General features: G+C 49.6%; 1 protein-coding gene across 9 annotated transcripts in view; it reads left to right on the top strand.

Moving 5' to 3' along the window:
• ANKRD11 (ankyrin repeat domain 11) overlaps nt 1-22,140 on the top strand; it is a 129,945-nt gene extending 107,805 nt beyond the window's left edge. For 6 of the 9 annotated variants that reach the window (XM_006926769.3, XM_006926767.3, XM_015600351.2 and 3 more), the window contains 9 exons: nt 809-979; nt 1,189-1,392; nt 2,760-2,902; nt 5,210-5,357; nt 5,831-12,447; nt 16,302-16,400; nt 16,486-16,629; nt 18,979-19,071; nt 21,145-22,140. In XM_006926769.3, coding sequence (XP_006926831.1) covers nt 809-979; nt 1,189-1,392; nt 2,760-2,902; nt 5,210-5,357; nt 5,831-12,447; nt 16,302-16,400; nt 16,486-16,629; nt 18,979-19,071; nt 21,145-21,330 — 7,805 coding nt within the window. In that variant the 3' untranslated portion in view covers nt 21,331-22,140. Of the gene's footprint in view, nt 1-245; nt 340-808; nt 980-1,188; nt 1,393-2,759; nt 2,903-5,209; nt 5,358-5,830; nt 12,448-16,301; nt 16,401-16,485; nt 16,630-18,978; nt 19,072-21,144 lie in introns of all 9 variants that reach the window. The other 3 variants (XM_025042691.1, XM_025042692.1, XM_025042689.1) reach the window with 2 other exon arrangements.
• Nucleotides 22,141-23,192: the final 1,052 nt, after the last annotated feature.

The following is a 23,192-nucleotide window of genomic DNA, read 5'->3' as shown; positions in this document are numbered from 1 at the left end:
CAGGAAGACGAGGTGAAGGAAGAAAGCGAGCTTTTGGCTCCTGGTTCCTGGAGTTTGGGGTTATCTTTTTTCTCTCAACCCCTGCCTCTTTTAAAAGAAACAGCAAATGCATTTCTGTTCAGTGTTGACAGGATATTTTGTAACGGGTGAGATAGGTGGAGAATTTGCTTGTTACGAGGAGGCTGAGACGGGATGGCCGCGGTGTTCCATCGTGTCTTGTTAGTGCTCTGTGTTGATGCCTTTAGATGCCTCCAGCTCAGTCCATGTCGTGGTACAAGGCGGGTTCGCTCCTCGAAGCGCCATGGCATGAAATGGAGGTGCCTAGAAGCAAGAAGAAAGGTACAGTACTACAAGTCGGCCTTGATCTGTTTATGTATTTCTTAACTATATTTGCCATTTTATGTCTGTACTGTTTGGAGGCGGGATGGGAAGGAGGACTTGAATTATAGATACGTGTATTTAATAGATGGAGACCTGTCCTGTGTGAGCCAGGACTTTGGTGATCAGCTGTCCCACTGCCCCGTGCACAGTGGGTGGTCTGGGGAGGCACCTGGAGTGGAGTGACTGGTTGGTGGGGGCTATGGCTTAGCAGGCTTCATTGGCTGATAACAAGGTGTTGGAATTGTGTCTCACAGTTACTGTTGGAAGAGGTGATAATGGGCAGCAGGAGTGCTGCCAACTCAGTTCTTTCCCTTACCCGCTGTGAGGTGTGAGGTGGGAGGCGGGGGCTCTGTAATGCCAGGTAAGGCTCTAGGTTCCGAGGACTCCATGGCATGAAATCTCCCCCCTCTCCTCCACCACCTCACAGAGAAGCAGGGTCCTGAGCGGAAGAGGATTAAGAAGGAGCCTGTCACCCGGAAGGCCGGGCTGCTGTTTGGCATGGGGCTGTCTGGAATCCGAGCCGGCTACCCCCTCTCCGAGCGCCAGCAGGTGGCTCTCCTCATGCAGATGACAGCCGAGGAGTCTGCAAACAGCCCAGGTGAGCCTCCAGGGGGGTGGGTGGTGGGTGTTCCCTGGCACTGGAGAGGCTTTTTTCCTGGGGATAGGTACCCAATGGAAAGGCATCCCCTTTCCCTTGTAAAGACAGCCCAGGTGCTGGAGGTTTCTACAAAGCAGGGATACTCCCAGGCCCAGCCCTGCACGCTCTGCCCCCAGTAACGCTTCGCCTATCCTCTCCTTTGCCTGCAGTAGATACAACACCAAAGCACCCCTCCCAGTCGACAGTGTGTCAGAAGGGGACACCTAACTCTGCCTCAAAAACCAAAGATAAAGTGAATAAGAGAAACGAGCGTGGAGAGACCCGCCTGCATCGAGCTGCCATCAGGGGGGACGCCCGACGCATTAAGGAGCTCATCAGTGAGGGGGCTGATGTCAATGTCAAGGACTTTGCAGGTGAGCGCTTACAGCACCCAGGAGATGGCAGAGCAGGGGGATGACACAGGCGAGTTCACAGAAGCACATGAGGCTGGCCTCCCCAGGTGTGTGAAGCCCTCTGACAAGCATCATTGTCTTGGCAGCAGTAGCCTTGAAACTGGGACCAGCATGGCAGGAGCAAGAGCCAGTCCCTGGGCCAGTGTGGTTCTGTGGGTGTGTTCTGGGTACATGGGGCAGACACCACTCTTAGACCAGTATAATTTGTTGTTTCTGAGGAGAAATTAGTTTCTTGGAAAGTATTTAAAAATAAAATCATTTTTTCATTATTTTTTAGAGAAGTGAGGAATTTTTAGCTACTACTCTACTGTGTTATATAAACCCCTAATTTTGTACTAGAGGATTCATTCTTTTTGGCTATTGGAGGGGTGCCTCTGGCATATTTAGAAAGAAGCCAAGTCACTCAAGCAGAGGGTGCCTCTGTGCCTGTCAGCCCAGGGACACCCTCCCACAATTCCAACACCTTGTTATCAGCCAGTGAAGCCTACTAAGAGTAGAAACGTTACCTGGAGACTCTCATTTTAATTTAAGACAAATGAGCATGCCTCCCTGACCTGGGACAGGCTGAAGGGAGGGCCTCATCATTGCAGTTCAGTGTTGCCTTTTTTGCATAAAATACTTCTATTATGCCTTGATGCATCATCAACAGATTCTAATTGTTTGTTCAAAGTGGAATGAGAACATAAGATGGGAGAAGCAGACTTCATGCAGAATCCTTTTAGAATTTCCCCCCTTTTAGAATTTTTCCCACTGCCCTATTTGGTGGTTGTCTGACCCAAACCTAATTTAGCACCTTTTTAAATAAAAAAGCAGTTTTCCTAAATCATAATTTTCCAAAGCACTGAAAATTATGTCCACAAAGTAGGCCCCTGTTTGTACACTGACATGTGTGACCACTCTACCTGGTGGCAGATTGAGGCTCCAGGCTGCAGCCGGAGAGTTCTCCCCATGTGGCCTCAGCCATGTGACCACAGAGGGCATGTTTCCAAAATAGGAGGTTTTTCTCTCCTTGTAGTGATGGATGAGCCAGGCTGAGGCTGCCACTCATGACACTGTTCACCAGTCCTCCACCCTTGTCAGGTTATTGTTCCTCATTATCCCTGCAGGTGGTTAATCTGTAGGATTGATAAGCACGATATCCCCAAGTAAATACGAGGCACCTCAGTAAAGAGCATTCGGGGCTTTCCTAGGCCTCCAGCCTTTCACTGCAGAGGACAGCCTTCCAGGGCCTTGTCCTGTCGTCACCATCCTCAGAGTGCTGCCTCAAATGAGACAGGAGTAACGTTCCTGAGGATTAAGTAACATATGTCCTAAGTGTCTATTTCCAGGCTGGACAGCGCTGCATGAGGCATGTAACCGGGGCTATTATGACGTTGCCAAGCAGCTACTGGCTGCGGGTGCGGAGGTGAACACCAAGGGCCTGGATGACGACACACCCCTGCATGATGCTGCCAATAACGGGCACTACAAGGTGGGCCTCCCATCTGACTTTGCGCTGTTCTGTAGCTCCTGTCTCTCTGTCCTTGTTGCCTTTCATGTTTGCTAGATAACTGAAAAGTGAATCTTTGCCCCTCACCAGAGCTGTTTTCTCTGCCCATCTCAGCTTTCTTGTTCTGAGTCCTGACAACCAGCACCTTCCGTAGCGTGTGTGACAAGGCCCTGTTCTGGCCATACAGGAGTGGTTGGATTTTAGTAGGTGAATGATTATACCCATAGGAAGGGGGGTGGCCCTCTGGGCTGCTGCTGGACCCTGTCCTTGTCCCTCTGGTTCTGTAAGATCCAAAAAACCTTGATTGATATGATGCTGAGATGTGTAGCCAGGTCAGCAGCAGTGAGTACCCCAGTGCCTGGTTTTCCCCAAGGAGACTTGGCCTCTTGGGGAAATGGCTGCCTCCAGGTCTGAAGCAGGAGATGCACATGATGTGCCTGGTGCATCTTATGCTGCCAGAAAGCAGGGTGGTCACAAAGGTGAGGTCTTATTGCAGTCATGACCAGCACCATCTTGAAGAGGCCCCTGGCCAAAGACAGAACAGTTGAGCATGGTGAGGATGATGACACCAGTAAACCAGAATGCACCACAGTTATCAGAATTCATAGTGCTTTTTAGTGGCAGAGCTGCCTAGTCCTTTTTTTGGCAGATGCCAGGGAACCAGTAGCATCAAGAGTGGTAAGAGCACATTTTGATAAGTCACTGCAGGGAAGAGGCAGATTGGAAGGGAGCCTTGAATTAAAAGATTTCTGAGACAACTAAAGAAATCTGAACACATATATTTGATGTTAGGAATTACAGTTAACTTTTAATGTAAGATAATGGTGTTATGATTTTTCGTTTTTTTTTAAGGACCCTTTTAGAGAAATATACTGAAAAAGTTTATAAAACATTTGTAATTTGTCAAACCTACCTGGAGGAGTGGGCAGGTATGAGTGAAATGAGGCTGGCTGTGAGATGGTAGGAACAAGCAGGGAGGAAAGGGGTTGTCATTTGAATCTCTATACTTTTCTAATTATTTAAAAACTTTCTATTATGGAAAATGTCTGAGACAGCAAACTGGTGAGAGAGGCAGAAAAAGGGGCCCCAAAGATATCCCCATCCTATTCCTGGAACTTGTGACCTCACATGGTAAGGGAACTGTAGATGGTAGAAAGTGAAGGACTATGAGATGGGAATTGATCCTATATTATCTGGGCAGACCCAGAGACGCTTTCCAGGCCAGGTCTGTTATCAGCAGAGGCAGGAGGGAGAAGGATGTAAGGGAGACCTGACCTACACTGCTGGCCTCAGAGGCAGGGGCCATGGCCAAGGAATGCAGCAATCTCCAGAAGCTGGGATGGTCCTCAGCTGGCAGACAGAAAAGACACAGGACCAGAGTCTCCCAACTGCAAGGAACCTTACATGCATGTAAAGGAAGGAGCCAACACCACATGTCAGCTGGGTCAGCGGGATTGGTTTTAGACTTCTGACCTCCAGGATTGTAAGATGCAGGTGGTGGTGATTTGTTAGAGCAGCAATAGGAGATAGTCCTGATGAAGAGGTAGATACTGTTAACTACTGAATAAAAATAGAATATGTGAGTAATGAGTTTATATCAGTCCTTATTAAAGATTTTTCTCATCCTCTAATCTCAGACTGGACTAAAGTTGAAATTGAATTCAATATTTGTACTTGAGTTCAAATGGACATGTGAAGCACAGGTTGCTGATTATAAAGAGCTGAACAGAGCTTTTGAAATGTCACCTTGAGTATTTCTGTCATTCACATGACCATCTTTACCCATGTAAAATAAAGCAAAGAAGAGATGATCTTACTTTCTAAAATAAATGAAAACATAAAATAAACCTGCTTGCAGAAGCTTGGTCTTTGTTTCCTCTATTCTGTAAAACCTCTTCCAATAAAAAACTTCCCCGTAAACTACCAGAACCCTTCCATGACCACAGGACCCTACTGGATGCTGAGCTCATCATTGCGGGAGGGGAGAGCCTGTATGAGAAGATTCCAGCTCGTCACAAGGGAGAAGGTCTTCTGTGGGAGTTGGGACTGTTCTACCTGCAGAGAGCCCAGAATGGGAGCCAGGATCCCATTAGTGTCTTTCCTGGGGAAGAAGCACAGGTCCAGAGACCCAGCCAGGCAGCTCTGGGCACACTGCTTCTGGCTTTAGACCCGGGGGCTATTTCCTGGTTAAACACAGGTTCTCTGAACAGGTTGCAGTTTTACATAGGCAACTGTAGCACATTCGGTGTTTCTCAGAATGCACTTTCACGCACCTGTGCTGTCTTGTAGGTGGTGAAGCTGCTGCTGCGGTATGGAGGGAATCCTCAGCAAAGCAACCGAAAGGGCGAGACGCCGCTGAAAGTGGCCAACTCCCCAACCATGGTGAACCTCCTGTTGGGCAAGGGCACCTACACGTCCAGTGAGGAGAGCTCAACTGGTCAGTGGCTGGGCACCAGGCCATGTGCAGGGTTGGGGCTGTGGGGGCAGGAGCAGGGTATGTGACACTTACAGGGGTGCAGGCCTCCTAGTACTGCTTTGATGCCAGAGGCAACGTTAGCTTTTATCTGAAGATCAGCACACAGGATTCCAGCTTCCTAGATGCCTGGTACTTATAAGAACTTCTGGACTGTGAGGACCTGGAGTTTTAGTATCAAAAAGCCTGCCAGCTTATCCTAAGGTTCCAGCTTATCTTTGTGCAAACCTCTCTTTGGTTTCCTTTGGCCCACGGTTGGCCATAGTTTACTAACTTAAGTGAAATGCTTCTCTGGGTGGCTTCCCCTCCCCTCCCAAAGGTGACTAAGTGCTCGGGGAGGCCTTTCTCCAGGTTACCTCTGCAGTCTGCTTTCCCCTGTCATGTCTGTGTGGGTGTTTTGAACCTGCCTCTGACATCTTTTTCCCTATTTTCAACAGAGAGCTCAGAAGAGGAGGACGCCCCATCCTTTGCACCTTCTAGTTCAGTTGATGGCAATAACACGGACTCTGAGTTTGAAAAAGGCCTAAAGCACAAGGCTAAGAATCCAGAGCCCCAGAAAACTGTGACCCCTGTCAAGGATGAGTATGAGTTTGACGAGGATGATGAGCAGGACAGAGTCCCTCCAGTGGATGACAAACACTTACTGAAAAAGGATTATAGAAAAGAGACTAAATCAAATAGTTTTATTTCTATACCCAAAATGGAAGTGAAAAGTTACACTAAAAATAACACAATTGCACCAAAGAAAGCGGCTCATCGCATCTTGTCAGACACGTCAGATGAGGAAGACGTCGGTGTCACTGTGGGGACGGGAGAGAAGCTGAGACTCTCTGCACATACAATATTGCCCAGTAACAAAACACGGGAGTCTTCTAATTCCAAACAGCAGAAGGAAAAAAATAAAGTGAAAAAGAAGCGGAAGAAAGAAACAAAAGGCAAAGAAGTGCGGTTTGGGAAAAGGAGCGACAAGTTCTGTTCCTCTGAGTCAGAGAGCGAGTCCTCAGAGAGTGGTGAGGACGATGGGGACTCAGTGGGGAGCTCCAGCTGCCTCAAGGAGTCCCCGCTGGTGCTGAAGGACCCCTCTCTGTTCAGCTCCCTGTCTGCCTCCTCCACCTCATCTCATGGGAGCTCTGCCACCCAGAAACATAACCCCGGCCACACCGACCAGCACACCAAGCACTGGCGGACAGACAATTGGAAAACTATTTCTTCTCCCGCCTGGTCAGAGGTCAGCTCCTTATCGGACTCCACGAGAACGAGACTGACCAGTGAGTCTGACTCTTCCTCCGAGGGCTCCAGCGTGGAGTCGCTGAAGCCAGTGAGGAAGAGGCAGGAGCACAGGAAGCGGAGTGGCCTCCAGAGCGCTCTGTCAGAGAAAAAGAGCTCATTCCACTCCAGCGTGGATGGCGCCATTCCCAAGCTGGACAAAGAGGGGAAAGTGGTTAAGAAACACAAAACGAAACACAAACACAAAAACAAGGAGAAAGGGCTGTGTTCGGTTGGTCAGGAACTCAAATTGAAAAGTTTCACTTATGAATATGAGGACTCCAAGCAAAGGTCAGACAAGGCTATACTTTTAGACAATGACATTTCCATGGAAAACAAGTTAAAAGTATTAAAGCACGATAGAGACCACTTTAAGAAAGAAGAGAAGCTGAACAAAATGAAGTCAGAAGAAAAAGAATGGCTCTTTAAAGATGAGATAATAAAGGTCTCCAAAGATGAAAAATCACTCAAGAGAATCAAAGACATGAGCAAAGACTTAAGTAGGTCTTTCCGAGAAGAGAAAGACCGTTCGAATAAAGCAGAAAAGGAGAAATTAGTGAAGGAAAAGTCTCCAAAAGAAGAAAAACTGAGATTATATAAAGAGGAAAGAAAGAAAAAATCCAAAGACAGGCCCTCAAAATTAGAGAAAAAGAATGATTTTAAAGAGGACAGAATTTCAAAAGAGAAGGAAAAGACTTTTAAAGAAGACAAAGAAAAACCCAAGAAAGAAAAAGTTTATAGAGAAGATTCTGCTTTTGATGAATATTGTAACAAAAGTCAGTTTCTGGAGAATGAAGACACCAAATTTAGCCTTTCTGATGATCAGGGAGATCGATGGTTTTCTGACTTATCTGATTCGTCCTTTGATTTCAAAGGGGAAGATAGTTGGGATTCTCCAGTGACAGACTACAGGGACATTAAAAATGATTCTGTGGCCAGACTGATCTTGGAAACAGTGAAAGATGACAGTAAAGAGAAGAAACGGGAAAACAAAAGCCGGGAGAAGCGAGACTACAGTGAAAAACGGAGCGACAAAGATGCTTTCTTTAGAAAGAAAGACAGGGACTATCTGGATAAAAACCCTGAGAAGAGAAAAGACCAAATTGAAAAGCATAAAAGTATCCCCAGCTATCTTTCAGAAAAGGACAAAAAGAGGAGAGAGTCTGCTGATGGCGGGCGAGACAGAAAGGACAGGGATCTGAGTGACATCTGCAGGGACAGAAAGGACCCCCTTGAGAGTGCCAAGGAGCGGAAAGATGGCAGAGTGAAGGCCGAGGAAGCATACAGGGAGGACCTGAAGGAGTATGGCTGCGAAAGTATCTTTAAGGACAGATCCGAATGTGACTTTGGCAAGAGTCTGGAGCCATGGGAAAGGCATCATCCAGTGAGAGAGAAGGAGAAGAAAGATGGCCTTGAGAAGGAGAAGAAGGAAAAAATAAAATTAGAAAAATATAAAGATAAATCCAATGACAAAGATAAAAATGAAAAATCTATCCTTGAAAAATGTCAGAAAGACAAAGAATTTGATAAATGTTTTAAAGAGAAAAAAGATAGTAAAGAAAAGCATAAAGATATACATAGCAAAGACAAGGAAAGGAAAGCATCTCTTGACCAAGTTAAAGAAAAAAAGGAGAAGAGTTTCTCTGGAGTTATCTCAGAAGACTTCTCTGAAAAAAAAGATGAAAAAAAGGGTAAAGAGAAAAGCTGGTATATTGCAGATATATTCACAGATGAAAGTGAAGATGAAAAAGATGATTATACAGCAAGCGGATTCAAAATCGGAGAGGCCAGTGAAGTGCAGAGGGCGGATAGCCTCCAGGAGAAAGACGACGGGAGGGAGCCTTACCCCTCAGACAGACACCGGAAGCACTCTGCTGACAGGCAGCACTCAGAGAAGCAGAAAGAGAAAGAACTCAAAGAAAAGAAAAAAGAAAAAGGAACCATGGAAGGGGGGAAAGATAAGAAAGAAAAAGGCTTTGAAAAGCACAAAGAGAAGAAGGATAAAGAGTCTACAGAAAAATATAAGGACAGGAAAGACCGAACTTCAGTTGACTCTACTCAGGAAAAGAAAAACAAACAGAAACCCCCTGAGAAGGTGGAGAAGAAGCCCTCTGCCGAAGACAAGGCCAAGAGCAGGCACAGGGAGAGGCCAGACAAGGAGCACTGCAGAGAAAGGAAGGCATCAAAAAGTGCCGAGGTAGAGAAGAGCCTGCTGGAAAAGTTAGAGGAAGAAGCTCTTCATGAGTACAGGGAAGATTCCAATGACAAGATCAGTGAGGTGTCCTCTGACAGCTTCACGGATCGAGGGCAGGACCCAGGCCTGAGTGCCCTCCTGGAGGTGTCTTTTACAGAGCCCCCGGAGGAGAGGGTCAAGGAGAACTGCCCACAGGAGAAGCTGAAGGAGAAAGAAAGGCACAGGCACTCATCATCTTCATCCAAGAAAAGCCATGATCGAGAGAGAGTCAAGAAAGAAAAGTCCGAGAAAAAAGAAAAGAGTGACGACTACAAGGACATTGGCAGCAGGAAGGACTCCAGCCAGTATGAAAAGGATTTCTTGGACACTGATGCTTACAGTATTTCTTACAGTACGAAAGCCGACATAGAAGATGAATTAGATAAAACCATTGAATTGTTTTCTACCGAAAAGAAAGATAAAAATGATACTGAAAGAGAACCTTCCAAGAAAATAGAAAAGGAACTAAAGCCTTATGGATCTAGTGCCATCAACATTCTGAAAGAGAGGAAGAGAAGAGAGAAGCACCGGGAGAAGTGGAGAGAAGATAAGGAGAGACACAGGGACAAGCATGGGGATGGGCCCCTGAGACATCACAAGGATGAGCACAAGCCTGCAGCCAAAGACAAGGACAGTCCTCCAAGTTCCTTTAAAGATAAGTCCAAGGATGAAAGCCTCAAACTCAGTGAGACCAAACTGAAGGAAAAATTCAAGGAAAATCTAGAGAAAGAAAAAGGTGAATCTGTAAAGATCAGCAATGGAAATGATAAGTTACCGCTGTCCAAAGACCCGGTCAAGAAAGATGTCAGGCCCAGGGAGAAGCTTCTGGGAGATGGTGATCTGATGATGACCAGCTTTGAGAGAATGCTTTCCCAAAAAGACCTGGAGATTGAAGAACGCCACAAACGGCACAAAGAAAGGATGAAACAGATGGAGAAGATGAGGCACAGGTCTGGAGACCCTAAACTCAAGGAGCGGATGAAGCCAGGGGAGGATGTGAGGAAGAAGAGTCTGGATGTTCCTCCAAAGAAGCCCCTGGGGCTGGACCCTTCTCTTAAAGACAAAAAACTTAAGGAGTCAGCTCCTGCTCCACCGGCCCCCGAGAATAAGCCCCATCCGGGACCAGTTGTGGACACCAGAGACTGGCTGGCGGGACCTCATATAAAAGAGGTCTTGCCAGCTTCCCCTAGGCCTGACCAGAACCGGCCCACCGGGGTGCCCACCCCCACATCTGTGGTGTCTTGCCCCAGCTATGAGGAGGCGATGCACACACCCAGGACCCCGTCCTGCAGTGCTGATGACTACTCTGACCTCATTTTTGACTGCACAGACCCCCCACCTGTCTCCAGCACAGCCGCCAGCGCCTGCTCCCCGCCTTTCTTTGATAGATTCTCTGTGGCAGCGAGTGGGATTTCAGAAACCCCAAGCCAGACACCTACAAGGCCTCTGTGCACAAATCTTTTTCGTTCAGTTTCTGTTGATATCAGGAGGACCCCTGAAGAAGAATTCAGTGTTGGGGACAAGCTGTTTAGACAGCAGAGTGTCCCCACTGCATCTAGTTATGACTCGCCAGGGCAGCACTTGGAGGACAAGGCCCCTGTCCCTCCAGGTCCCCCCGAGAAGTTCGCCTGCTTGTCTCCAGGGTATTACTCCCCAGACTATGGCATCCCCTCCCCGAAGGTGGACGCTCTGCACTGCCCACCCGCAGCTGTGGTCACCGCCACCCCCTCCCCAGAGGGTGCCTTCTCTGGTTTACAAGCAAAGTCCCCCACTTCACATAGAGATGAGCTGTTGGCCCCGTCCATGGAGGGGGCCCTTCCCCCTGATTTGGGCATTCCCTTAGATGCTACGGAGGACCAGCAGGCCACCGCTGCCATCATCCCCCCAGAGCCTAGCTACCTGGAGCCCCTGGACGAAGGACCTTTCAGCACAGTCATCACAGAGGAGCCAGTTGAGTGGGCTCATCCTGCTGCTTCAGAGCAGGGCCTCTCTTCCAGTCTAATTGGGAGCACCCCTGAAAACCCTGTCAGTTGGCCCATGGGGTCAGACCTTATGCTCAAGTCTCCACAGAGATTCCCAGAGTCCCCGAAACATTTCGGCCCTGCCGAGTCCCTCCACCCTGCTGCCCCAGGGCCCTTTGGCACCACGGATCCCCCTTACCCCGTATCTCCTGTCTCATACCCTCTGTCGGTCACTGAGCCAGGACTCGAAGTCAAAGATTCCTCGGCAGAAGCAATCCCAGCAGCCATCTCCACTGCAGAAGAACCAGCCCCTTATGCCCCTTCCTCTAGGCTGGAGTCCTTCTTCGGTAACTGCAAGTCGCTTCCGGAAGCACCACCTGACATGCCTCCAGAGCCTGCATGTATGACCACCGTGGCTCAGGTGGAGGCTCTGGGGCCTCTGGAAAACACCTTCCTGGAAAATGGCCATGGCCTGTCAGCCCTCGGCCAGGTGGAGCCAGTGCCCTGGCCTGATGCCTTCCCCAACTCTGAGGACGACCTGGACTTGGGGCCCTTCTCACTGCCAGAGCTTCCTCTGCAAACTAAAGATGTTTCTGATGTCGAAACAGAACCTGTAGAAGAGAGTCCTCTTGTTCCTCCAGAAAATACCCCTGCAGGGGCCCCTGTGGTCCTGAACGGTGGGGATGGGGCTGTACCAGCTGCTGAGGAACAGCTTGTGCTGCCTCCTGACCAGGCAGCCACCCACCTCACTGTTGAGCCCTCATCCTTGCCCTCAGAGGGGCCGAAGCCAGACATGATGCTGGAAGCCACAGTGGAAGCAGAGGCTGTGTCAGAGGGGAGGGCCCCTGAGGCCTCTGATTCCACCTTAGGGCTCACAGCCTCCCCGGAGCAGCATCCACCAGGGGGCGGAGATGAGGAGGCCGAGGGCCCAGACCCCTCAGCAGCATCCCACAGCACACCTGAGCCCCCTGGGGATGGCCCTGCACAGGCACATGTGGCAGACAGGGCTGGCCCCCATGATAGTGCCGGGCTTGAGGGGCCTCCAGGCAGTGTCCAGTCTGAAACTACAGAACCAGAACCCAGACCCACAGCCGAAACCCCAAAGGCCCCCAAAGTTGAGGAGATCCCCCAGCGCATGACAAGGAACCGGGCTCAGATGCTGGCTAACCAGAACAAGCAGAGCTCACCACCTTCCGAGAAGGAGCCTGCCCCTACCCCCACCCCCAGAACAAAGGGCCGTGGCTCTGAGGAGGAGGACCCCCAGGCCCAGCACCCACGCAAACGCCGTTTCCAGCGCTCCAGCCAACAGCTTCAGCAGCAGATGAACACATCCACGCAGCAGACACGGGAGGTGATCCAGCAGACACTGGCCGCCATCGTGGACGCCATCAAGCTGGATGACATTGAGCCCTACCACAGTGACAGATCCAACCCATACTTTGAATACTTGCAGATCAGGAAGAAGATTGAGGAGAAGCGCAAGATCCTCTGCTACATCACCCCACAGGCGCCCCAGTGTTATGCCGAGTATGTCACCTACACAGGCTCCTACCTCTTAGATGGCAAACCGCTCAGCAAGCTGCACATCCCTGTGGTGAGTCCTAAGGTGGGGCCCCAGCCTAGGAGGGTGCTAGGTGACGGGTCAGGATCCTGTTTGCTATGTGTGTGAATGCAAATACCAAACTGTTGGGATACCAAAGCTTGCTTGGGGCAGATGTAGCACTGTCCTGGGAACCAGTGTCTAGCATGGGGGTCTATTGATACAGCTCCTCTGGGTCAGGAGATAAACTTACTTTCCTCTTTGTCATTCATCATTTTTCTTGTGTCAGCTCCCTGTCCAGCTCACCTTGTGCCCACTCCTTGGGTCCATGCCCATACCCTCTTGACCATCACCCTATCTGCTGTAGCTGGGTCCTGCAGACTTCCGACTAGAGCCAACTCCAGTGCTGTTCAGTCCCCGGGCTCCTCAACATCCTCCTTACCTGAGACCGTGGCTGATGAAGGCCTACACTCCATGTTGAGCACTCCTACACAGCAGTCCTCCCTTTTGTAACTGTGTCTCCTCCCAACTCCCTTTAACAACCGAAGGCCTACATGGGGGTCTATAGTCTGACTCCAACCCTGTCCTCTCACCCCCGAACCCCTCCACGTCTCGTCTTGATTCCCAGCAGCCCCAAGTTACTGATCTTAGGCCAGGCCTCAGCTCTCATCACAGTGGAGCCCTGAGTGACCCCGGCACCTTTGCCACCTCCTTGAAGCACACCCTTCACTGGGGCTTCCATGCTTTCCCACCTGGTGGGCCTGTTCTTAGTCAGCACCGCACCCACTGCCCCTTTCCCTTGGTGGTTCACCCTCCACCTTGACCTGATGACTGTGCAGATGTGACACATCTAAAACCCACCACGCACACCAGCCTCCACCCCTGTCCTTGTGCCCAAGTCGGCCATCAGCAAATCCTGCCAGACAAGTGATATGCAGGCCAGTACCTCCCATGTCACTGCTTGTCCCACTCCACCCTCTCCCCTGGGCTGGCTCCTGCTTTTTCCTTGCCCACCGGGGTCTTTTCTCTTCCTAGTAGGCAAAGGGATCTTTTTAGAGTGGAGTCAGACCTCCACCATTTTCTGCTCAGCTACAGCCTCCTCGCCTTCAAGGACCCCAGCCCATTTGCCCTCCCAGGTGTTGCCCATTCACACTGTCTACAGTTGACTTGCTTCTTTTCTTTGACCATTCCCACCCACTTGAAGAAAAGCTGGGACTTCTGTTTGATTTGTCCATTAGGCCCAGAATGGGCCTCAGTCACGGCTGTTGAATAAATGCTGGTCAGGATGAGCTGATTCCTGGGGCCTGGGGCAGGCCTGGGCATGCAGTCAGTCTCGGAGGGAACTTCCTGTCTTAAAGGATGGTCATGTTGGATGCGTGTATCCTGCTCTCAGACCTCAGTATTCCAGAAGTGGATATCTATGCTGCCTCTCCCTCGGACAGAAGACTCAGCTAACCAGGACTGACACCCAGCGTCTTCTGAACAAAGACAAGCACCTCTGAGCATCAGTTTCAAAGGACGAGGCATGAGAGCACAGCCGCCAGGGCCATCCACCTCCCCACCCAGCCCAGTGCTTTGTTCCCAAGGAGATCTAGCTTTGAACTCAGCAGGATGATACCAGCATCGCTGCTCTTTCTTCTCCTGATGGTCTAATCCTGAGGCACCCTGGCGAGTGGAGACCAAGGCAACCGTGCCCTTGTCTGGCTGGGAGAGTCCAGCTTCCTGGTCTCTTCTGGATCACTAGATTTAGACAAATCTGGCCTAAGAGTTGTTTGGTGAGATTTTTAATTTTAATTATCAAAATAAAAGAGTACCATGATCACCATGCGAAGTGTGGACAATTGAGAAAACAGTAGAGGTCACCGTACTCCTACCACCCAGGGTTCACCCTGTCCGTGTCCTGCGAGTCTCTACTTCTACTGGACTTGTGCCTTTCTAGAAGAAAGCTCCACGTTACTTCCTGTTGCCACATAATTGAGCACCCAGGCTGTTAGGTGAGGGCAAGCAGAGGTCAGGTGTTCCTGGATTTCACACCAGGCCAGAGGCATGGGGCTCCCTCCCACCATTCCACTTGTGGCCAGGGCCTCATTCAGGCAGCTGTGGTACTACGTCTTGGTGTTTTCTCTTGAGGATCCAGAAATGATGGTGTTTTAGAAATATTCATATCAAAAACAACTGAAACAAGAAATGCTTACACCTAGATGCCCCACTGTATTTGTGACTCCCTGCCTTGTACCACCTATAGGTGACCCAGATATTGTCAGACGAGGAAGGCACACTAGGTCCCCGTGAGGCTGAGCCCATTGAGGCAAAGGGGACAGAGCAGGGTATGATGGGTGAGGTGTGCAACTGAAGCGATCAGCTAGGCATTCTAATGTCATAGTTTGAGCTAATTTTAGACTGACAGTTAAGCACAGAGAGTGCATGTGCCCTTTGCTGAGTTCCTGGATGCTGCATCTCCTCCTGGGTTTCCCTCATCTTCCTTGAAAGGCACAGTCTGATGACACTTTTGAGGACTGTTGATTAGGTATTTGGTGGGACTTCCATGACTGGACCGAGGAATGTGTTTTGGTGAGAACATACAGATGTGACATAAGACCTTGGTGCACTGTGTCGGTTCTTGGTGTCAGCAGTTGTGTCCTGCTCACAGTGGCCCAAGTCTCTAGGTGTCTTCCACTGTGCAGTTACTATCTTTCCTTTCATAGTTAGTAAATATCTTGGGGAAGGTACTTTGAAACTCTTAAGTCTTGTTTTCCTGGAGTTTGTGCCCACTGATCTTAGTCTGCTCAGTGGATCTTGTCTGTAGCAGTTATTCCTGTGGTGTTAGCTTCACACTAACTTTGTTTCCCTCTCCTTCTGTGCTTATTGATTGAATTTTTCCTGTAATCCAACATGAATCACCATTACTTATTTTACGTGCAAATCATTCCAGTCCTGGCCATCAGGAGCTCCTTTAGGCTGCCCCATCTTAGCACATCCTCACTTTACAGCCCCACGAAATAGTCCAGCTCAGCCCTGTTATCAACCACATGGTCCCTTCTAGTGGGAACTGCATTTAAAACCACATCCTGGGTACACGGTGCTCACTGTCCTGGGTTACACAGCTGGAGGGTGGGAGTTACTCCACATTCCTCTGGTCTACATTGAAATTTTGACCTCATTCTGTGCTTGCACCTTTCTTCTCCGAGAGAGACCCGGTGCTTCTTACCTGCAATGTGTTTACTGGCCTCTTCACTCCCGTCTTGTTTCACAAGTGCTGGCCCACCCATGAAGCGCCTGCACTGGTTAGAGAATATACTTTTGTGGGTGGTTCTTCTGGTCTTTTGCTTCATGGTGTCTTTTCCAGAGTGACCAGCTGAGCAGGCTCTTCCCCTCACTGATCCCTCGATAGGATAGGTGGCCTCAGTTGTTGCATGTGTTTTAAGTGTCTGCATCCCATTTGGTGTCAGGGTTTATTTGGGGGCTGTGAAACCTCACTGTAAATAAAGGCAACAGCCCTGCATCCTCCTCGTCTCCCATCCCCTGCTTGCTTCTCTTCCATCTTTGCTATATTTTGTTCTGCACAGACATCACTGTGTATGTATTCTTGATTGCTTCTTTCTTGCATGCATGGTAGCAGGGTAGACACTCTCCGTACTTTGCGTTTTACACATCACAGTGTCTCTGGAACCCAAGTCCCCCTCATTCTTTTTCACAGCCGTGCAGTGCTCCTTTCAGGGCCAGGTTCTGTACCATAGTTCATTTACCTGTTTTCTTGTGTACAAGCATCTAGTTGTTTCCAGAGAATTACCTGGTATATCTGCATTTCGTGTGACTGGAGGTGCGTCTTCAGGGCAGACTTGGTCAGTGTTGTTGGTGCAGCTTCCCAGCCTTCGCTAACTCCTCCCTTTCACCCATTGTGACTGTAGATCGCGCCCCCTCCCTCCCTGGCGGAGCCCCTGAAGGAGCTGTTCAAGCAGCAGGAGGCTGTGAGGGGGAAGCTGCGCCTGCAGCACAGCATTGAGCGGGTAAGAGGCGGCCTTGGGTAGGGGCTGCAGGCCTGGGATGCATTTGGCCATGTTAGCCTTGGCTCACCTGGCTCGTGTCCTACAGGAAAAGCTGATCGTCTCCTGCGAACAGGAGATCCTGCGGGTTCACTGCCGGGCAGCGAGGACCATCGCGAATCAGGCGGTGCCGTTCAGCGCCTGCACCATGCTGCTTGACTCTGAGGTCTACAACATGCCTCTGGAAAGCCAGGTCGGTGGCCACCCAGGTTGGGCACTCACACCTGTCTCCCAAGAAGAGCTAGGCCTTTCAGGCTTTGGCTACACACACAGGCAGGAACTGGAAGCACTGACATACCATAGACCTCACTCTGGTCATGTGAGCAGGTCTGCCCCCAGGATGGGGGAGGCAGGAGTGATCAGACAGTAGTACATGCAATGCTGTTATCATAAGGTGCCGTGTGGGCTCTGTGAGGCCATTCCAGGTTCTCTTGGGCACAGTCTTCTGGCTAACTAGGCTCGACTGGACCTCAGTTTCAGGCACTAAAGAGTTAAACTTTCCTCTGAAATATACGCATGATAAGGATGAGCAGTACCCAGAGCTGCTGCATAAATAGCCTTCTGCAGTGAAGGCCCATAGGAGGCTGTCATGTTGGCTGGGGATAGTGTTGGCCTTGTGCCAGCTGGGTGACAGCAGCAGCAAGGCCTTGTAAGCCAAAGGCCAAGAGGCGTGGGAGCCTGGGGCTGCTTAGCATAGCAGTGCTTTCCCTGATGTGCATGCAGGTCTCAGGGTACTATTAGAACTTACTTGCTGGTCGGTGCAGGCTGGGCAGCAGAACCCGAGGTGCTGCCTACCTGTCCACCAGAGCAGCCCTGCCTCAACCACTGCAGTTGGTCATCCTGGCTCCCCTTGCCCCCATGGTTAGATTTGTTCCATGTGGTCATATCTTTTGCTTCCCCTACTTGACTTGACCTGTCACTAAACATGTGGGCACCCCTGCCCCACAGGTCTCCCTGCCTCTGTCATCTGGGATGCAGGACTGTGCTTTTAAGTGGCCCTGTCTACTGGTGACCCCTAGTTTTAGGAATTTTCAGCTGCCTCTTGACCTGTGCATGGACACATCTGAGGTTTAACACATGCAAAGCAGGCTTTCATGTCTGCTGTCATCCATTCTAAGCCCAACTGCTTCTCCTACCTCCTGCTGCCCACAGCACTCAGGCCTGGCCTTCTGAGGCTGTCTGCCCTGGATTTTACTCCCCAAATTATTCTTCCCCAGCAACCGGTGACTTTTTAAAAACCACCTAGCATGTGTCATTCTAGGCCTGCTTTCTGCTCCTCAGCCACCCCCAACTTTCTGCTCACATGGACTTCTACAGAATAGTGTTGTTCCCTTGGGCCTCTCCTGCTGCCCCCTTCACTGTTCGGGCCTTGATGCCAGGCCCCCTCTTGACAGATGCCCGTCCTAGCTCCCTAGCTGGTGTGAGCTCCTGCTGCACCCCAGGCTCACGGTAGGATCACATGGACCTCTAGGGGTTCTGAGCAGTATTTCTGGGTTGGCTGTGGCTGTGTGGTAACAAACAGTGGTTCATTGTTTTTAATTAAAAACTTTTTTATTAATGCATTAAAGATTTCCCATTTACTTAGTACAGTCTTTAAAGTTATATCTTTAAAAATTTCTCCATCTAACATACTATGCATAACAAGTTTTTTTCTAAAACAAAACATTTGGCAGTAAACTAAAAATGGTTGGTTGGGGACTGAGTGATTTTATTTCAGGGCTTGGGTGTTTGGAAGTTGGGCTTTTTGTATCTGAAAGGAGAAAAAGGAATCTGTTGCTCTTTAAGGAATTTCCTGTGTTGCTTCCGAATGTCAGAGAGAGAAATCCTCAGGCTGCAGCTCTTCCCCTCAGATATTCCCCTCAAATATGTTTGGTATGAGGTCTAGGCTCAGCCACTAGGTGGTCGCGCATGTCCACGTGGCTGAGAGACTTTCATTTTTTTCTCCTCAGCATGCTGGCCACCCTGACACCCAGGGAGAACCAGATAGTAGGAGTCCTAAGGCGTCCCTGTTTGTAAACTGTAGTCCATCATAGGCATAGATGCTGCCATACTTGAGAATGGTGACATTAAGGTAGTATTCTTGCAGAGTGAAACTGGGAGGCTGGCCCTCTGCCACCTCAAGCCTCTCAGACATCCTTTTCAAAGGAAATATATTACTACCTTATTTTATAAACAGAAGAAATTGAAACATGCTATAGCCAGCTTTACTATGCTGCTCCAAAAGCAGTGCGGGCCAGAGGCCGAGGGCTTCCCGATTCTGTTTCCTGCATGGGGATCGTGTCAGATGCCCTCATTGGGGATCCCAAGTCACTCCAGGGCAGCTCTACCATGGATGGGCCCCACAGCCTCCCAGGGCGGATTATGAAAACTGGGGAGGAGAGGGACAGAGGGTCATGCTGGCTCATCTTAGAGCACGATTATAATGTGTAGATTCAGGAATGAGGCTGCAGCTTTTATTCTTAGGAAGGAGGATTTGAAGCACTGTGCACGTTTGCCTTCTTTCTTGTTCCCATCAAATGCTCATATTTGATTTCTTCTCCAGGGTGATGAGAACAAATCTGTGCGAGATCGGTTCAATGCCCGCCAGTTCATCTCCTGGCTCCAGGATGTGGATGACAAGTACGACCGCATGAAGGTGAGTGCGCTGTGCTCCCCTCCCCTCAAAGCTGCGCCTGGACTAAGAGTCTCCAGGAGTCTACTGGGGTGGGGGGAGGCTGCTTCCGGGTTCCATGTTTGGAGGTGACAGTTTAGACTCTCTCTGAACCCAGCTGATACTTTCAGGGAGCTGAGCTCTCCCCATCCCCATGTTGCCTCCTTAGAGTGTCTTCCCTCCTGTCCAGGTGTGCGGGGAGCAGCTCCTGTCACCGGCTGGCGGTCAGACCTCTGTGGGACCCCACCTTGAGCCCTTCTCAAAGGTCACAGCATATACCCATCACCACTGCTCTGAACATGCTGACCAGTGCAGCAGGCAGAGGATGGGTGGGAGATAGATTATTAGCAAGTAAGAAGCAAATCTTTATCTGCAGTTGCTAGAATTGCACATATGGTCACCTATGAGAATCAACCGTAAAATTTACCAACAATAGTGTGCCAGTTATAGTCAACACACAAGTCAGCACCACCCCAGGAAGCTCCATGAGGCAGGGCCAAGTGGGCTATGACTGCTGTCCTTTTCCGAGAGCTACAGAGCCGACGCAGGGGGATGCCTGTACTTGGAGAGTAGGACTGTTTCCAGGATGCCAGCCTTACCTGCACCCTTTACCTCAGTGTCATGACCATGGCACCAGAGCAGTGCACACAGGTGGCCACATGGGGTGGACAGAAAGCCCAGAACAGAACAGCAAACCCACGTGGCGTTTCAGGCCCCAGGGTCTCCTGTCAGAATGTGGGTACAGGTATTCCATGTGACCATTGGTTTCAGAATCACAAGTTAAATGAGATCCTATTTAGTAGACAGACTACTAGCCTCCCGTGTGTGTTCCTGTCCTGTAGTCACTTGATAGTTTTGTAGGGTAAGCAGTATCAAATTTTACAGTGTTTTGGCTGCCTAACCTAGCAAGTTCACTTGATTCATTTAAAATTTAGTAACACATGAAAAACAAATTCATTGGATCAACCCAATAAAATGGAAACCCAGAAGCCCATCAATAATTCAGTGATTAAATGGCATGTGGGAACATCCAAAGATTAAAATTTAAAAGGTAATATTCTAAATTAGGCAGACATGGCCTGACCAGTGAGGGTATCTGAGCTGCCCAGTGAAGAGGGTCCATCCTGAGGTTCAGACACATTCCAGCATCCACGTGCGAAGAAAGTTTGGAGACACGGCTGCCACACTGCAGAGCACAGTAGTTATTTTCGAAGACTAAAGATAGAGGAGGATTTTTATCCCCCTTCCCCCCACCTTCGTCATACTTAAAAAAATTGTTTTAAAGCAAATTAGACAATGTGATATTCCATCCTAAATAAATGTATGTGCATCTAAGGAAGTATTTTCCTGTTCGGTTACTATATCATTGTCAAATTTTGTTAATGTGAAGTATGGTCTACTACGTGGCCATGTTTAAATCTCCTTTGTTCCCAAAATGTGTCCCATCTTGGGTCCACATGTGTTACGTCTGGTTATGTCCTATTCCAGTAATTTAGTTAAAGTCATTGTTTCAGTTTTCAACTTTGCACCTACTTAATGATTTAGTACCTATTTAATAATACATCCATGAATATTTAAACACATGCTAAACCCTAGATAACCCTTTTTAAAAATTAAGTACACTTCTAAAAGACATAATTTCTGCTATAAATGCAGGTGAAACCAATATCACCACCCATAAATAATTATAAAATAAAAGCAAAAGCAGTTGTAAGTTCTAATGAGATGCTGTTGTGAATCCCACAGTGGTGGGGGCACAGAACATTGACAGGGACAGACTCTCCATGTGGTCAGCAAGACCATTCACGGCAGCATGAGAAGGCCAGGGGTGGTTAGCTGGCCTGCAGGATGGCACTGTGGCCATGCAGAGGCACAGGCTAGCACAGTGGGCCATCCTTCGGCCAGAGCTTGGCCAGGGTCCCTCTACCCTTTCCTCCTAGTGGATATTATGGCAGGCTGAGTGCAGTGGGGGCCCAGGCCCAGTCCTCTTGGGCACCTGGGGGGAGGGTGGGCCAGGGTCTTGTCTCTCATTTCTCTCACCTGCTGTTTCCCATGCAGACGTGTCTCCTGATGCGGCAGCAGCATGAGGCTGCAGCTCTCAACGCTGTGCAGAGGATGGAGTGGCAGCTGAAGGTCCAGGAGCTGGACCCCGCCGGGCATAAGTCCCTGTGTGTGAACGAAGTGCCCTCCTTTTACGTGCCCATGGTGGACGTCAATGATGACTTCGTGCTTCTGCCAGCCTGACACACCATGGGACAGCTGCACAGGACACAAGCGAGGGCCACATGCATCAGCCCAGCACTGCTGCCGAGCCTGGATGGCGGAAGGAGACCTTGTCCCTCAGGTGGGGGTACCCAAGGAAAACCCTGCACTTTTCCCCCTGGAGTGTGGCTTTTTCATATCAGCTGCCATGGGAGGACGAGGAGACCGTGGGGACGTGGACACGACGGCCTTGGGGTCTGTTTTCCAGCCAGCTGCACGGGCATTTCAGGAGCTGCAGAACAGAGTGCATTTTTTTTTAAAGTTCTTGTTCCATTCTGATCAACTAAAGGAAATGAAATTCAGGCGCTCACCCCTCACAAATAGTGACCTCCAGGTCGGGCAGCAGGGAGAGTGCCATCCTGGCTGCTGTCATGTTGCCATGGAGCCGCTGACAGCCACAGGCCTCAGACTAGGGCTAGGACGCTGTGCCGAGCGAGGGCTGGCTGCGCCGCCCACCCGCCTGCCTACCACAGAGGGACACAGAGCCAGGACTCTCCGGTTGTGTTTTTAATGGAGTCAAATCCACGTGGTTTGTATATTTTTTCCTTTAATCTTGGGCATTTTGTTTCTCTTTCTGAGAACATAACTTGAAACACTACAGAGCCAATAATCATATAAAAAGTGTACCCGTAAACGCTGTACAGTTTTATACACATTCACAATGTACTTTTGCTGCCTTCTAGATAATTTATTTTGCAACACATTACTGCACAGTTGTAAATAACTTATGTACTGTAACATCACTTCAGTTATGTGTAAAGAAATAAATAAATTAATTAAATGCTCTTTGTACATGACAGTCCCCTCCCCGGGAGGGGACAACATGCAGGACTGGGAGATGAGGGGTCACTCCACATATAATTTTGAGACATTATACAGCTGACTCTCGCACAACGCAGCGGGGAGTGGGTTGGGGCACCAGACCCCCACGCAGTTGTGAAAATCTTCGTGTAACTTTTCAGTCTCTCCAAAGTTAACTGCTAATAGCCTGCTGTTGACCGGAAGCCTTACAGATAACACAGTCGATTAACATATTTTGTGTGCTGTATTATATACTGTATTCTTACAACAATGCTAGAGAAAAGAAAATGTTAAGAAAATCATAAGGAAAATACATTTACAGCATCTATTGGGAAAAATCCACATCTAAGTGGATACGCGTAGTTCAAACCCGTGTTGTTCAGGGTCAACTATTTCTCCCTTTACTTGCCCTCGTTAGGACCTGAGGGGCCATCCTCGCTGCCCCAGGAGCTGGCAGGGGAGGCCGAATCCCTGTGTTCTTCACATCCCAGCACCCCAGGCGGACAAGGGTGAGGCAGAGCCCTCAGCTCCTGCAAAATGCCAAGGCTTTCTCTCTGCTGAGGAGGCTGAGGGTGTGTGAACGTAGAGAGGACTAGCCCCTGGCTGCCAGAAACCCAACAGGATGCCTGTGTCATCTGTCCTGAGGGGCCTGTCAGAAGTAGGAAGGAAATGGTCACTCGCTGCTGGGCCAGCAGGTCCTCTGGGTAGCGTGGCCTTGGAGATACCACTGTCTAGGCCTGGCCGGTTCTCACTCCCTGACTCTGCCTGCTCCCTGTGCTGAGAGCAAGCCTCCACCTGATCTTCTGCTTGAGGCTGAGAGTCTGCATTGCTAACAGGTTTCCCCGTGAGGCTGCAGCTGGTACGAGGTCCCTACTTTAAGAACCCCTGTGCTAGCCGAAAACCAGCTCAGAGGGCAAGAGTTGGAGGTTTGAGCCCAGCACGTCCCAGCAGGGGCCAGGCCTTGCCCAGAGCAGACAGGGCATTCGCACCCTGTGTACCTCCCCAGGAACGGGATGAGAGCTGGCATGATGGCTGCATGGTGT

Source organism: Pteropus alecto, unplaced genomic scaffold (assembly GCF_000325575.1).
Source record: "Pteropus alecto unplaced genomic scaffold, ASM32557v1 scaffold7, whole genome shotgun sequence".
In the NCBI taxonomy this organism is placed as follows: Eukaryota; Metazoa; Chordata; class Mammalia; order Chiroptera; family Pteropodidae; genus Pteropus; species Pteropus alecto.
This window is presented reverse-complemented; position numbering and strand designations above follow the sequence as displayed.